The 16,575-nt window shown below is 53.3% G+C and overlaps 2 protein-coding genes across 2 annotated transcripts; both read right to left on the reverse strand.

Moving 5' to 3' along the window:
* Positions 1-5,014: 5,014 nt before the first annotated feature.
* Positions 5,015-7,114, reverse strand: HOXC8 (homeobox C8). The gene is made up of 2 exons (XM_007949489.2): positions 6,679-7,114; positions 5,015-5,307 (listed from the first exon to the last, which is right to left on the reverse strand). The coding sequence occupies exons 1-2, from the start codon at positions 7,112-7,114 to the stop codon at positions 5,015-5,017; spliced, it is 729 nt and encodes a 242-aa protein (XP_007947680.1).
* Positions 7,115-13,672: 6,558 nt separating this feature from the next.
* On the reverse strand, positions 13,673-16,176 carry HOXC9 (homeobox C9). Its single transcript, XM_007949490.2, has 2 exons — positions 15,639-16,176; positions 13,673-13,917 (listed from the first exon to the last, which is right to left on the reverse strand). Exons 1-2 carry the CDS (start codon positions 16,174-16,176, stop codon positions 13,673-13,675), a joined length of 783 nt encoding a protein of 260 aa, XP_007947681.1.
* Between the last annotated feature and the right edge of the window lie 399 nt (positions 16,177-16,575).

Genomic DNA, 16,575 nt, shown 5'->3' on the forward strand with positions numbered 1-16,575 from the left:
CTGAATTTTAAATATTTTCCTTAATAAATGGGGGATTTAGGTTGGATCTGGTAGAACCTAAGCTTTGCCAAGGTTGTTGGCATGGGGGCAGTGATGCCTGGCGGAGTGAAGGGCCTCAGAAGGCAAGCCTTCTCTACCTCTCTCTCTCTCTCTCTCTCTCTCTCCTTTTTTTTCTAGGAAGAGAACAACATCCTCAAGAACAGGATGCCCCTGCAGCCTCCTACCCCATCCCAGACGGCAACGGGAGGCTCAGACTGCTTGCAGCCTCCCAACCAAGCCTGACCTGTTCTTACTCTGAAGAACACAGTGGGCTAGAGGGGCTCTGGGCAGTCTTGCAGAGGCAGGGGAGGGGTGAGAATTGGGAGCTACCTCCAGGACCCCCAAAGTGTCCCTCATCCCTAGGTCCCTTTCCCAGAGAACATGAGAATTTTCCCCAAGACTGTCCGTGGTGTTCTCATCAGTTCTTAAATTCATTCGGCTGCCAGATTACTCCCCAATCATTTTAGAATTAAAAATTAAATTAAGACCCAAGACCTTGGTCCTCATTTCCTTTTCATTTGGGGTTCACAAGCAGTTTGAAACCTTTTTGATTTTGCCAGGCTGCCCACAGCCACTTGCCTAAAAAAAAAAAAAAATCCTGCTTCAATGTCTGGGCAGCTGGGACCTGTCTTTACCAGGCCCTGAAAGAAGAACCTTCCCCTGCGTTGAACTGGACCTTCCCCACTTAAGTTCTGAGCACCCTAATCCTCCAGACCCCTAATTTTGGCAATGAGTGCAGTGTGAGGGATCCCAGAATAAATTCCTCATAAATTTGCTAATGGGTCACAGCCTGGACACTTTACCCACTGACTGGAGAATTGAAGGCCAGCAGCTCTTGCCTTGGTTCCCCAGTGCCTGGGCACTGGACATGCGGGGCTAGATGCCCCCACCCCAACCAACAGAATCCCTCACCCCCTCCCCAAACTTCCTCCACAGTCAGCAAAGCTGTTCCCTCAGCCGGATGTAGGGACCTCGTTTCTTTTACAAACCCACCCATAAAATTTATAACAGGTAGTTAAAAATTACGACGAGGAAGCACTGGCCCAGCTTTTCACAATGGGCAGCGGGGGGAATGGGACAGCACTGAGAGCCGCTCACCGGAAATTTTACTTCTAGTCTGTGGCACAACCTAATTGGCACAGCTCTTAATTGGGGCCCCAGTAACTTTCCCCAGCCTGAAGGCAGTCGCTGGGGTATCTCTTTTGGGGAAGGCGAAGCTGGGGAGGTCAACCCACAGTCCTACCCAAGAGTTCCCCTAAGAAACCCTTCCGGATGCTCACTACCTCCTTCGCCCCCGAGATCCCGCAGGCCTGCGTCTCCCGTGGCCTCGGCAATGAGAGAGCGGGGAGGAAGAGAAAATGCGGTGGATTAAAAAAAAAATGCAGAGAAACGAATTTACCCCCCAACTTAATAGCTGCATTATCCTGTCTCCACGGTTGAGACTAGAATAATAAATTCTAGGCGAAATGAGCAAGACGTTTCAACTCAGCATTTTGAAAGATACTATTTTCACAAATCACAAATAGCTTTCGGAAGCCACTTTGATTGGCTAATAAAAAAAGTAAAGAATGGGAGAAAGTCCTATCTGCTGCAGTCGAATGGTCCCCATTCCGGTAATGGGACGGCAGGAGCGCGTTTCTAAAGACAGCGCATCCCGTTCGCAATTACGTTCCCTCATAAAACGTTTTTTTTTTTTTTAAAAAAAAAAAAAAAAAAACACCTCCTTTTCTCTTCAAACGAGAAAACAGAGGCGGTGGGCAGGAGGGGAGGGGGAGCGGGTGCTTCAAGAGGGGGCGGCTGGGGTTCACTTGGCCTGGCTCCCCTGATGCCCGCATCTCGAGCGATGCTGGGCGCCAGACGCACCCCGCCCTCCGACGCGCCGGCTTGGGGCCACGGACATTGCTGAGCAGTGCCAGGGATGAATGGGACAGTCGCTGTGGGAAAAAAGCAAAAAACGGCGAGGCCCGTCGGAGCCACTTAATGTAGGGTTTACTTCGCTAGGCTACTGGAGCAGGGTTTTTTATTAATAGCAATCGCAATGCCACATTTAAAAATGAAACAGCCCTCGGCTGGCCCTCGGAGTCTAGAAGCGACGCCCGTGGGAAGGCCTGGCACCACTGGAGCGAAATGCTCTCTCTTTGGGCCTCCCCTGCGGGTAGCCCTGCGTCTCCTACAGCAAACGGGTTACCTGGCTGTCGCCGCATTCGCAACAGAGACCCCAGGTTCGGAAAGATGTCCCGGGAGCTCCTGCTTAAAGCTGTCCCCAGCGGCCCGCAGCCTGCGCTTCCAGTCCGCAGCCTCCTGCGGATGGCAGGAGTCCCTATCAACCGCGCCTGTCGCAGTCGTATCCAGGAGCACTTTGCGTGGGAGCCAGGCAAGATCCCGGGTGAAAATACACAAAACATGAATCCGCCTGGGCCTAGGTCTGGGAAAAGCATTGACCAGAGGAGAAAGAGGGGGGAAAAAGGGGGAAAAAAAAATCTGGCCTCAAAAAAGATTTCAGTCTTTGGGAGTCTGGTTTTTAAGACCAGAAGATCCTCTCCCCTTAGCCACTCTCCTGGCTGAGTCAGAGACTTTTATCTCTGGAATTTGGGATTATTTGACCAGAATCTTATAGGTATAAACAGATTTCTGGTCTAGGACTCTCCAGAGAGAAGTGAGAGACCCGGTTGCCCCCTGGGTTCAGCCTTCTATTTTGGGCAATGAAGAGTCCCATGGAGACTCCCGAACTCTGTTGCTGCTGGGGGTGGAGGACTGTCCACTAAGCAAGCCTATACACCACCCCCAGGCTAATGGGCTGGACTATAGAGCCAGAGCAGGCTTCCCAATTGCCCAGGTGAAGCAGGAAGCTGCCTTGAAACAGCAAGAATAGGGGCTAGAGTGGACCTTCTGGCTGGGTTACAGTGATGGCTCTTTGCCGGCCAAGTTTCAAGATCTGGATCCAGGCTAGCTGGTTCACCAAATCATTCATCTTCCCCTTCTCCAGTCTTCTCCTGTCATAAGCCTCCTCATCCCCACCCTTAGGATTCCCCACCTTTAGGCATCCTCCCACAAGCCCTCTAGACTTATCAGCTGCCTTGAGCCACACTTCCCCCACTGCTAGGGGCTGGGTACCAAGGGACTGACCAAAGGGGCTATGGAGATCAGAAAGGACCTCATTGCCTCGTCCTCAGAGCCTGGAAGAAAAAGTTCTAGCTTTTAGGAGGTGCATGGACAGATTCTTTGTCTAGGCCTACCCCAGGCTTGAGGAGGAGGAGGGGAGATGTGTGGGGATAATCTTTCTTCTCAATGAAGTACTGTGAGGTACTGCTGTTGAGAAACCCACTTTGTTAGCAGCCAAGTTCCCCCAAGAACATACTGATAGACCCCTCCTCTCCTCAGCACTGAACTGAACCTTTACCTCTTCCTCCTCCCCCTCCCTTTCACCTTGCCCTCCCAACTCAGTTGGCCACCTTAACTTCCAGGCCCCCTCCATGTGAGTTGTTCCCCCCCAAAAGCCAAACCAATAGAAGAGGGATAAGGAGCAAGGGTGAGGGGTAGAGACAGGGTGAGTGATGGAGAGAAGGCAAGTCATTTCAGCTTCAAATATTTTTTTCTCCTTTTTTTTTTTTTTATTATGACTCACATATACAATACAAAGTACTTGGACCAGGAACAGGGCTGTTAGGACACAAAATCTACATTCATAGCTGGACATAAAGACAAATGACCAAAAATTATTATTATAGATATATTTTTAACGTTTTTTTTCTTTCTTTCGAGCACATTGCATAAACAGAGAATTCAAGACAGAGAGTTAACTATATATTCAGTGCAATTTAGTTCTACTCTACTGGGGTTAGAAGCACAATAAAAGCGCACAGGACCGGCGGGCTAGGCAGTCTCAGTTGTTGGGTTTTCTTAGTGAAATAAGCAGCAACAAACGACAACAAAACTGCATTACGAATACTCTCAAAGCAGGATTTCTTTCTATAGGTACTGATAAAATACGTTGGAGGTTTCTTTCTTTTTTTTTTCTTTTTTTTTCTCTTTTTTTTTTCCTCCTCTATTAGGATTTTTTTTTCTATATTATTGCAGGTTCCCTTTAGGTAGTATGTTATAGATTTATTATCAGTATCAATATTATTATCATCATCATCATTATTTTCATGATTATGGTAATTTCTGAGCACTAGCGGTAACGCCGCTCAGAGGAAGCCAGGCCCAACAGAACAGAGATCAGACAGTGAAAGAGAGAGAGGGCTTGGGCCCGAGTGACCATGGGATGGCTAGGTAGGATTCAGAGGCAACTGCAGGTTCCTATCTACCCCTCAGAAAGCAGGGGATGGGAGAGACCCACATCTTCAGGTTTCCATCAGGTTCCTAGAGAAAGTCAAGGGGGTCGTTCAAAGCGGGAAGCTCCGTGGAGGGAATATTCCTTGCTACCATCCTCATATCTCTTTTAAATATTTCTTTTCCTTTCTTATTTTTCTTCCTTTTCCTTTTCAGAAAAGTAAACTTAATAAGCTAAATCCTAGCATAAAAACAAAGCCACGAATATTCTTCCGCATTTTGAGGGGGCTCCCCTCTAAAATAAATACCAGAGAAAGAGGAAGGTGGGACTGTGACAAGAAGGGGGTGAGAGAGGGGGCCAGGAGGCCAGGTCGCAGACCTGAAAACCCAGGAAGGACTCCTAAGGGTGGGGGTAGGGGCAAGTGTGTGTGCTGGGGGCCAGAACTGAGACAGAGTCAGAACTTTTCCTTCTCGCTGCGTCTCGCTCTCCCCCCTTCAGCCCCCAGACAAATAAAGAGCGGGGGGAGTCCAAAGGTAATAAAACCAGAGCTGCTAGTATCTGACAGGTAGTTAGAGTTGTGAGTGTCATTCTATTCTCTATAAAAGCAAATGACAGTCGTAAACTTCTCAATTTATCCGCTACCATAAAACGAAACTTCAAGGGAGTTGCTAAAAGGGGGGGAAAATCTCTCTCTTTTTTTGTTTAGTCCTTGTTTTCTTCCTTTTCCTCCTCTTCTTTCTCCTCTTCCTCATTTCCTTCTTCCTCTGCTTTCTCCTCATCTCGGGCTCCGGGAAGTTTATCCTTGTTGTTCTCCTTTTTCCATTTCATCCTTCGGTTCTGGAACCAGATCTTCACTTGTCTCTCAGTCAGTCCCAGGGCATGAGAGACTTCAATCCGGCGCTTTCGTGTCAAATAAGGATTAAAGAGAAACTCCTTTTCTAGTTCCAAGGTCTGATACCGGCTGTAAGTTTGCCGTCCACTGCGTCGCCCCGGAGCTGGACAGAACAGAACCCCAGTCTGGTTATGTTTGGGTAGGGGTTCGGGTTTCCTCTGTCACCCTTCCTCCCCTAAAGTTCTCCCCTGAGCTCCCCAGCTCCCCTCCTTCCTGAGGAAAAGGCAAGGGTGGAAAGCAGGCAAGGGAAGGAAAGTTTGGGGGGTTGTTTTGGTTTGACCTCACCTTAGGAGGTGGGACGAGGGTGGGGGCAGAGACTGGGGGCTAAGTGTAAACCAGGGGCTGGCAGGGGCCAGGGGAACCCTGCAGAGTTCCCCAGGCCTGCAATTCCGGGGAAGCTGGCCCTTGCAGCTTTGTTTACAAGTGCAGGGTGGCGTTTGGAGAGCAGGGTTGGGGACAGAGTCTGTTTCCAAAAGAAAGAAAACAAGGCTGAGGATAAAGAAGAGGGGGGGACTGCTCACTAACCCCCTCTTCACCTCTCTCAGCCTAATGCTTTTCCAATAAGAAATATAATTGATCTCCTGGAATGTATCACTGCTCGGCCTGATGGCTAACTAGAGACCAGCAAATAAATCACGGGCCATCCCCGCTGGAACTTGTCTCTTTCTCGCCTCCCCTTTTACTTCGAAATTGGGCCATGAAGAGCTGCCCTTGGAGGGGCTCATGACCTGAGCCTCCTTTGAGGGTCTCAGGGAGACCCTATAAGCCCTTGATTGGAGGAAGCCTTGCCAGGGTCCTCTGAACCTGAGAGCCCCTAATCTGTATGGCCTCCCTCTTTCCAAGCACTCTTTTTAATTCCTCTCCTGCTCCCTGTCTTTTCTTCAACTGGGGGAAGTACAGCAAAGTTGGGGTAGTGGCCCTCAAGCTAGTCTCTGAGAGGGGGCAGTGGGTACCTCAGAGAGCCAGACACCTGTCCTCGGGGTTTTGCCACTCTCTGACCCAGCCAGGGGAGGGAAACAGGGGTCTCCCTTCACCCCAGGACAGTCTGGCCACTATCCTGGACTCAGCCTCTCTGCCTTGTGCAGTGCTGATTCTCTGCAAAGGCTGAGCACCTCAAGGTAGTGGGGCCCCTTCCCAGCCACCTCCCCAACTTTAGCTTTAGAGATTGGGAAAGGGGAAGACAGACAGGCAGACAGAGAGATAGATGGAGGAAACGGTTTTTAACCCTTTGCACTCAGCCACCACCTTTCCCCCACCTTCACCCCAGTCCCCCAGACATCTTAGGAGCTTCACACGCTCCATCCTCAGCTGAACCTTCCCAACCTGGAGAAACCCACCCAGGCACGGGAGGTGGGGAGACAGGAGAGACCCCAAAGCCAGGAGGGAAAGCAAAGGCAGACAAAAAGGAGGCGAGGGAGGGGGGAAAGACCCCGGAGCGCGGGAGACCAAGGGGGAAAGAGAAAAGGCTTCTCACCGTGGGGTCTCATCCATGGAAACATGAGGCTGGGAGACGAGTTTTGATTTAAGTGGCCTTGTCCTTCGCTACTGTTAGTGTTGGCGGAGGATTTACAGTCGGGATATTGCACCACGCTCGCCTCTTGCTGAGCCCCATAAAGGGACTGTCTGGGGAGCGCCTCGTAGCCATAGAATTTGGAGGCGTCTCCGTGGCAGCTCAGGGAGCACGGGTTCTGCTGGTACCCCGAATTGGAGATGCCCGAGGTGCCGTGGTGGAAGAAGTCTTGGACGTGGTGCGAGGCGTGCTGGAAGCCGGGCGCCGAGCCTCCGGGCCCGTACACCAGCGCATGGCTCCTGCCCACGCTCTGAGGGAACCGGCAGTCGTAATAGGCCGGTTCCAGGGACTCGCCGCCTTTGTATTTGGAGAACAGGGGGTTGACGAAGTAGGAGCTCATGCTGGGCACATGAAAACCCGCGGCCCCCTCCCCTCTGGCTCCGGCTCCCCCGCCCGGTACCCCAGAAACTCCCCTCCCCCCGGGACCGAACCCCAGGCCGGCCGGCTCTCCTGCACTGGGCTGGGCTGGTGGGCTGGTGGGCTGGGGGCTGGGCAGGTGGGGGCGCCTCGGTGCTGAGCTCGGCGGGCTCAGCCCCGCTCCCGGGTCTGGGGCGCGGGCGGCGGCGGCGGGCGGCAGCGGGCGGCGGCGGCGGCGGCTCTCTTCACTGTCGGTAGGTAGAGCTCGCGCTCTCACTTAGCTCTTTCCTTTAACAGCCCAGGCGAATTCCTCAGACTCCCGGCGGTGGCGGCGCTTACACGCGATTCGCGTTCATCAATCCACGACATGAAGACAGGCGAGAGAGGGAGAGAGAGAGAGAGAGAGGGAGAGAGAGAGAGAGAGAGAGAGGGAGGGGGGAGAGAGAGATCGCGGGGGTAGAGGGGCTCAGGGCTGGGGGGACTTGGAAGCAGGAGAAGGGGGGAGGCATGGGGTGGCGTGGGGGGGGCGGTGAGCCAGTCCTAGCTCAAGGCTGGGGTCGCTTTGCCAAGGTGCGCATTCAGATTCGAAGGTGCTTCTCTCCCCCCTTCTCTTTTCCACCCTCTCTGGGAGAGGTACCTCAGCCAGCAGGTCAACTCAGGTTACCTCAACAGGTATAAGGCCCCTGAGGGGGTTGGACACCAGCAAGTGAGAGCAAGTCCCCTAAGCCAAAAGATAGACTCCAAGGGGGTCCTTAAGTCTCAGGACTTTGGAGGAGGAACAAATGCACCATTTCCTCCAGACACTTCAGGCATCAGCCCCTTTTTTGTCCCCAGCCTCTCCCAGGCATGGGGAGCTGCCCTATCTTCCCCAGATCTTTAAGATTCCCTTGCGTGTCTGCTATGGGTAGAGAAGAGGGCCAGAGGATGTGGGGGCTCCTTATCCCCGCTCAGGGCTGCACTGCCACCTCAGATATAGCCCTTGCTTGAGGCAGGAACCGCACTCAGGCAACAGTCACAAGCTTGGCACGGGACTCTCTGAGGGAAGCTGCTTGTGTTCACTAGGAAGAAGGGAGAAGCTTGTGGGTCCCTGGGTCTCTGGCCCAGCTGGTTCATGATGTCTCTTCCTTAGGAGACTGTTTGTATCTGGGTTGAAGGGACTGGAACAGTCCTCTTACTTGTCCCCACATACCCTCATCCCATAGGAAATGCCATCTAGGCCTGAAAGAGTTTCCTGGCCACCCTGCACCCCTTGTTCCCCAGGCAGGAGACCCAGGCCAGGATGTGGATGGGAACTGTCAACAGACACTCTTTAAATATTTACCCAGACTCTCTCTGGGGGATTGCCCCCAGCCCCAAGACTGGACAAATGCAAGTTGATACTTAGTCCATCAGCACCCTTCCCTGGTCATATGTGTGTACAGTTATGTGGGCTGAACACAGGCAGAGAGCAAAAGGGAGACAGCAATAGAGCCATGGACGTGTGTGCTGTATGCATACGAATGAAGATGAGGAATAAGAATGACTTTTCTGGTCCTCCCCCTCCTCAGTGTGTGAGATGGTTACACTCAGGGCAAAACGGGCATACTCCAGAAACACACACACTGTATGTGCTACCATCTCTCCCCGAGGCTCTTCAAATGCATCCTCACAGTAAGCCAGCATGCATGCCTGAAAGCACCCCATCACCTCATAGACATTGTACACACATATTTGCACACACAGGTTCTGTTTACACACAAGAACATAACACCTGACAGTCATCTTCAGGTCTTTGCATCATTAAAAAAAATTACTATCTGTTTTCCTTCCACATCCTGGAGTTTCAGGGCTGGATGAGGAAGGAGGTGGTTAGACCAGATCTCCTCTTTCCCCATCCGGAGCCCATCTCTGGAGGTATCTCTGGAGGTGGGGGAGTGGGTGCAAATGGGATGGTGTAGAAAGAACAAGGCCCCCAGAGCCTCCCTATTATCTAAATAATTATTGGAGAAATTGCCCTCTCCAGCCAAATTCCCAAAGGAGATTCTCCAGTACCACAGCAAGAGACTACTCTAGTATCCCTTGCATTTGGGGAGCTCATCATCCCCGTGTGAGTTAAAGACTGCCCAAACTCTGAAGACACTCAGAACTTCATCCTTGGAGCTCAAGGAAGGGAGGGTCAGAGGAGAGTTATGCTAGGGCTCAGGCCTCCCCAGGGTCGATAATGGGGGGGCACAACAGGGGGCCTTGTCTACTACAACAGCACATTCCAGCCTTGGATCCAGCCCTGCCTTCTGTCAGTCTGTTCTGTGTGTATGGAGCTGAACGGGGTAGACTCCCGGCTCCCAGCATCTGGCCCACCGAGTACTGTCATAAATACTTTTCTTCCCTTGCCTGGAAAGAGAAGGCACAGCGGGCCTGCGCCTTATCTTTTAGAGGGTGGGGGGATATCTCGACATTTTATGGTCCAGCGAAAACCCTGCCACAGAGCTATTCTTCCAGGCCTTTGTGTCTTGGGATGCGACTGTCCCGAGTGTGCCGCCACAGATGCTTTCCCGAAGAGTCCACCAGTCCACCAACCCCTGGGCTGACTTGGTTTCTCATTTTAGGGGTGCCGCGCCTTGTCTTCTCTCACTTGATTTGTTTTATTTTACACGCATCTGGTTTATTCGCCCCCGCCCCCAGCCTGGAACCATAAGCAGCCATCCTCAGCGAGGCTATCTCTGCCCCTCGTCCTGAGGCATGCACCGCTTTCCTAGGTACTACGGATTTATGTTCGTTTGTCCGGGTCATTCTGCCTTTTTGTGTTAATTACGCGCTGCCTGCTCCGCGCTTGTCTCCGCCAGCGATTATTTTCGAAGCCCGCCCTCCAGCACCTCCACAGCCCGCTGCTAGGGCGAGCGAGGGCCCATCTCCCGCTGCCACTCGCGATTTATTTACACCTCGCAGGTGAGAGGATTGATTTGCTCAGAGTCAGTGGGGCCGGGCCGGGCCAGGGCGCTGGTCCTTCTCGCCGCCTCTCCTGGGCCGGGCCTCATATGTCAGTGCTGCCGGGCCGGCCAGGGACACAGGCTCCTCTAACATTGAGCAACAGCGCCACCTCGCGTCCACATGCTCCACTGCAATTCGGCCGAGAAAAAGCCAACAGCGAGCAGGTCCGAGGCTTGGCCCAAAGGTGGGAAGTGGGAGGAAGAAGCCTCCAAATGGGTGCAGAGAGAGGGATTCCCCGGAAGGGAGTTTCCCTAGGACCGAAGTTCTTTTGTTTTCTAAATAAACCGTGTCAAAGGTTTCATTCTGTTTTCTCTTTTTGTGAACCCTCCTTCCCGCGTTGAGGAACTAGGCAAAGGACCTGCCGCGATCTGCCACCACCCCCCGCCCCGCCGGTTCCCAGTCAGGCGCATTTATGGACTCCGAACATCTCCGCGCAAGCAAATGCCAGGAGCGTCCACTGCAGCCGTCCCGCAGCGCGCGCCCTAAGCTCCTCGCCCCTCTTACCCTGGCGCTGTCCCTGCACCGCCTATTCCGCCGCCGCCTGCCGGACTTTGGGGTGGGACTCTGACTTCTACAGGCTGTTTGCCCCCTAGTTTGTAGCCCATCCCTCTCTCGCGCGCGCTCTCCCACCTCTCCCTCCCAGCCAGTGAGGTCCTGTTCTCCGTGGGTCATAGACAAAACATTCCTATAATCCGATTTCAAAGGAAAGAGTGTCCACCTTATTTAAACCATAAAACAATTAAGCCCAGACGTCTAGCCAGCTCCGCGCTGCTGTTTTGTTCGGCCCCATTCAGAACCCAGTGCAGGGAGACAAACAGCACCATAAAAGTGGCATTTTGGAGCTGCGGAAATGTACCTATCCGCTGCCTTCCCAAGTGGAACAACCTTTAGGGTTTTGTGATTCTGACAAAGGAGCAGAGGAGAGGTGGGAGGGGAAGATGAGGGGAGGAGGTGTTTGCTAGCTCCTCTCGCCCCCAGCTCTCATTTCTTTCCCCAGATGTGTGTGGTGGTGATGGTGGTGGTGGTATTTTAATTCATAAATAATAATGAATAAAAACTGAATCTAATCATGACCTGCAGGCCGAGTTGAGACTGAACAGTGGGCTGGGCGGGTTGATCTGGGTCCCATGCTCTCGCCAGGACCCTCCAAGCCCTGCGGGCCCTCCTTTCTGCCCGTAGAAAGGCCAGCTCAGGCGGGCTGCAGGAAGCAGGCCTCGCTGAAGGACGGAGGCGACAGGGCCCTGGAGCAGGGGCGGGGTAGAAGCCCGGAAACACGGCCGAGCTCGGGCGGGAGAGAAGCCCTGCGTCCCTCCAGCCCAGACGCAGAGAGAGGGGTGCCTTGGTCTCCATCCGGTGCAGAATTCAGGCCAGGGTCCCAGACCAGGAAAATGACCAAGGAGAGGAGTGAGGGTGCAGGGAAAGAGAAAGCTACAGACGAAACAGTTTTCTAAAGGTCCACGAAAACAATTGCTTCTGGAGTTGGGGAAAGGGGAGTGGGCGCTTCTCATCTGCAAAGTCCATTCTTTGCACTTCTGACTGCCCCCTCAAAATATTACCAAACACAATTTTCACCAGTTCCCACCATCCTCTGGCCTCGAATTTGGAATGTTTCATGGAAGGAGGAGGTAAGAGGTTCAAAGGACATGGAAAGGGCTGGCCCCTACAAGTGCCTGACGCATCTGTAAGGTGATTCTATGGGGGAAGCTGCAGAGGAATGGGGGCCCCCAAATTATTTTCTTTTAAGGTGGTATTCCCCAAGCATCCAGAGCGACACCCTGCACCCTTGCCAGAATGGACAGCCTGAGATATTAAAGGGCTATATTTCAAGCAGTTTGAGCTTAATAGTTTCCAGATTGGGGGATTTCCGAGAAAGGGGGCGCCGGGCTGAGGCATACCCGGCAGTTTATGTCTGGTTCTGATTAACAAATGAAAACTGTGGGTTCTGGGGAAGGTGCTCTGAGGTGCAGTGTAGCCTACCAGAACCACCGGACAGTTACACACATGTCCCCACACCCTCGCACCTGGGGTCCCACAGCCACCGGAGAGCACCCCAACCCTACTTCATCCCTAACCACAGTTCCTTGGGTCCTGGCCACACCATGCCCCTAAAAATGCTGCAGTCAGCTCAGCAAGACCCGTTACCCCCAGACCAACATTCAACCTAAACATTAGAGAGACAGAGAAAGAAAAATAGGACATGCACAGAGAAGCTGAGAATGCACTGAGAAATAGAAAATGAATCTAATTCTAATTGTGTTGGCTTTGCCATCTTTCTCTATTACTTCCTTCCTCCCTTTTCCAATCCTCTTCTTCTTTCCTTCCCTCCCTGCTCTTTCACTGCATTTTCCTTTCTTTTTCTCTCATTGCAGTCCCCCAGAGTCTGCGCTGCTCCCTGCGGCCTGCCAGGCCTTTCTCCCCACTGCACCCCCACCCCAGCCTTTCTTCCCAGCCATCCTTCAATGCAGCCAGGCAAGAATCTAGCCCGGGCCCTCACCCAGCACCCAACTTTCATCTTCACCTATCTCTTTGCTCTGATCTCATGTACTCATAAATTATTACAATTAATTACAGCCAGGGAAAACCATTCGAGCAATGCCCCCCCCCACCACCACCACCACTGGCTCCATCCAGCCACCAGAAGCTCTCTAGCAGCCAGCCGGGGCAGGCACAGGCTGGACCCCGGCCTCCACAGACTCCACCCCGCCCCTCGAGCCCCCCGCCCTGCCTGGAGAGTAGCGGCAGGCACTTGCCCTTCCGAGGTAGAGGGAGCCCCTTCGCCAGCTCCAGTCTCCCCCAGAGGATCTCCACTTGCCTCCTCTTGACAGCAGCCCGGGGAGCCACAGGGAGGAGAAATAACGAGAACTGGATGCAGTTGGGTTTCTGTTTTTTTTAAGTGACTTCGATATATTAACACAGAGCTGTTCTACCATAACAAACAGAAACACATTACAGGACGGATGCTGGGGACGGACGCTGGGGATGAGGAAACACTGCTATGTACACGCCCGAGTCGCCGGCCTGCGCCGCCCGCTGGACCCAGCCTGTGGCCGGTGCCGTCCAGCTCTTACCCCTCAGCTCCGGGGCTGAGAACCACTATTGTGTATGTGTGTGTGTGTGTCTTTTTTTTTTCTTTTGTACAAAACCTGCACACAGAGCGTCCCAGGCCAGGAAAAGGATGGCCCAGGCCAAATAGGATACAGGAAAAAAAAAAAAAAAAGTAGAAATATAGCAATTCAAGTACTGGCTTCTCTGAAGAAAGGAGAAAAAAAAAAATCACATTTATGCGTGTCATTTATTTCAGTTGCGCTGGGGGAAGAGAATGCGGTTTCTCTCCCTGCTTCCTCCTTGCTGGGTAGAACTAACTCTAAAACACCAATTTCTCAATACTGAACCCTCCCAAATCGCAAGAGTTTTCCTTTTCCCTTTTTTTTTTTCTGCTTTTTAAGGTGATTAGCTTTTCTCTATCTTGCTCTTTCCTTTTCTTTTTCGTGCTCTCTCCTGCTTGGGTTGGGGAGTTTTTGTGGGGTTTTTGTTTTTCCCTTGGCTGTGCCGAGGCAGCAGGCCGGGGCAGGGTTTAGGATTGCTCCTTGTCGGTTTTCTCTTTATTCATCTTTTTCATCTTCATCCTCCGGTTCTGAAACCAGATTTTGACCTGCCGCTCGGTGAGGTTGAGAACCCGGGCCACCTCGTACCGACGGTCCCTGGTTAAATACATATTGAAGAGAAACTCCTTCTCCAGTTCCAGCGTCTGATACTTGGTGTAGGGGCAGCGCTTCTTCCTCGTGGACCGGGCGTGGATCCAGTTGGCCACGGGGTTGCCTGGAGGGCCAAACACAGGCAGGGGTCAGTGGAGCACCCTTGCAGCCCAAGACCCCTGCCACCCTAGCCCCAGGCTTAGCCAGGCTCACCAAACCCAATAATTGAACCTGAATTTGGACACGTTTTGCTTTAGGAATTTTCCCCCCTTCCTCCTCTTGCATTCTACCTCCTCCCTATCTCCTCCCTTTTCAGTTTCCAGCACCTAAAACTGTAGGAAATCCAAAGCTATCAAAACCCCTACAGTCTGGTCCTCAGCTTCTAGAGCAGTAATTCGAGAATATCCTCATAAAAAGTCCAAATTCCCAACCGTTTCATAGGCCCATAAACGCTTCTCTCTCTTGTTTTTTATTTTTATAGCGAGGTCTCTCTCCTCCCCACCTCCCTCCTCCTCTGCCCCCTCCCATCTTCCCAGCCCACGACCAAGTCCTGAAATTTCAGTCGTTCTGCTTCCTGACCCTGAGAATCCCCGGGCCCCTCACCACCCTCTGCAGCGCTCATCTCTGCTCGGGAGTTCTACCCTGCTGAGGCGAATTCTTAGGGTGATGCTGGGATGAGCAAAGCCTTGCTCCCCTCCCCAGAGAACTGCTGGCCTTGGGGACAGGCTCCCCTGTATCTTAGCTTCCCTGTTTGACTTCCAGTGCCCCTCTCCTACCAGCCCCAGGACAGGCTCTGCAGGAGCCAAGCCTCCAATTTCAGGTTTATGGGAGTAGCTGAGGGTAGGGAGGGAAGCCTTCAGAGGGGTATAATTAGGCCCTGGCCCCTTATGGGGATGCAGGAAAGGATTTCCTGAAGCCCCCTCCTGGGACTCCCCCAGACACTTCCTCATACCCAGGGGGCTGCATCCCTCCCCTGCTCTTTCCCCAGTTCTGGCCCTGCAGGTCCCACATGCCCCCCACCCACCCCAGCTCTTCTTTGCAATACTCAGAAGACTCCTGTCTCCTTTACTGGAGTGTGTGACTGTGTGTGTGTGTGTGTGTGTGTATGTGTGTGTGTGTGTGTTTAGAATTCTCTAATGTGGGGAGATGCCTCCCTACTCCTCATCCCTGACCCCCATCCTCAACCCTCTTGTCTACAGATCCTCAGAAGAGGGTCCTCAAGTTTAAGGAGACTTGCACCCCACTTCTCTCTCCCAACTCAGTAAGTCCTCATCTCTTCAAGTACCCAGACTGCAGAATCCCCCAGACTCCTTACTCCAGTGCTCCTGGGGGAGAAAAAGTCCAGGCCTTTTCTGCTTTATGGGTCTCTAGTGGGGTGAAGACCCCCCCATGCTGGCTGGGAGGTAGGGGTGATTTTTCTCCCTGAGGTTATTTGCTCTCTGTCCCCAATGTCCTCTCCACCTCTCCCCTGTCCCACCTCCAACTATAAAATGAACCCTCGCCCCTGCCCCATTCCCTGGCCCTGTATGCTTTTCTTCGAAAGTGGTGACTGAGCCAAAAAGCTTGGGGCAAGGGTGGGGGGCGGGGGTCTCTCATTAAAGCTAGTTCCTGGGAGAGGAGCCCCCCTTGGCCCTCTCTCAACCTGGCTCCCTGGGCCCCCTTCTCAGACCTTCCTGTCCCTGAAAGCTCCTCAAGGTAATTCGCTTTTATTGAGTCCTCGTCCCCTCGCCCTCGCCCCTCTCCCGCGCTCTCTGAGCCGCTTGGAGGGGCTGTAATCCGGCTCCCCCCGCCCGTCCTCCCCTCCCCTCCCGCGCCGGTTGTAAAGGAAAATTGCTCCCAACTTACTGGGGTCCAGGTCGGCCTTCTCTTCTTTGTGCTTGCTGCCAGCGAGGGCGTCCGCCTCGGGCGAGGGCAGTGTCTGCGGGGCGCGGTCGCGCAGCTCCCCGGGCGAGCCGTACATGTAGTCCGGGTAGCTGCGGCCGTCTCCCGGGCCGCAGTCGGCGCGGCGCCCGGGGTAGGCATCTGGCTTGAGGGCGTAGTGACGGCCCCCGGCCGGGAAGCTGGGGAAGGAGACGGCGCCGGACAGCGGCTCGAGCCAAGTCCGCATGTAGCGCGTGTCGGCGCCGAGGTGGGGCTGGGGGCCGTACGGGTGGTAAACCACGGACGACTGCGAGGGCACGGGCGCCCACGACGTGCTGAACACTGCCGGCTTGGGCGCGAAGCTACAGGACGGAAAATCGCTACAGTCCGGCACCAAACCGCTGGGTCTGGCTGCAGCGGGGTGAGCCCCCGTGGCCGGAAACCTGGACGCTAGGAGGTCTTCATTGTCGTGAGAGATGAGCGAGTCCACGTAATAGTTACTGATGGGCCCCGTCGCCGACATCGTAACAGGGTTTTACATACATAAGATTATTGTATGAACTGTATATGTACTTTTTATCTGCTCACAGAACAATCAAGGCAGGTAATTATTTTTCCAGCCTTTTCCCCGCAGCTCATTGGCTCCCCGGCCCCCACGTGATCGTATTTACCCAAAAATACGGCGCGGATCAATGCGCAGAGGCTTTTTTTTTTTCTCTTGCTTTTTTTTTTTTTCCATTCTCCCACCCCCTTCTCTCTGCTGATCCCCTCGACCTGCGTTTTCCTGGGGATCCGGAACTCTGGACCCAAGATGCCGGCCACCCCCTCAGGAAGACTCATATCGCATCTCAGAACCCCCTTTGCAATGTCCACCCACAAGTAGATGGCCTCCCCGCCCCCCCTGAGGATTTTTTTTCTCCTA

This window comes from Orycteropus afer, unplaced genomic scaffold (genome assembly GCF_000298275.1).
Source record: "Orycteropus afer afer isolate SDZICR_OR568_19922 unplaced genomic scaffold, OryAfe1.0 scaffold00247, whole genome shotgun sequence".
NCBI classification, from domain to species: Eukaryota; Metazoa; Chordata; class Mammalia; order Tubulidentata; family Orycteropodidae; genus Orycteropus; species Orycteropus afer.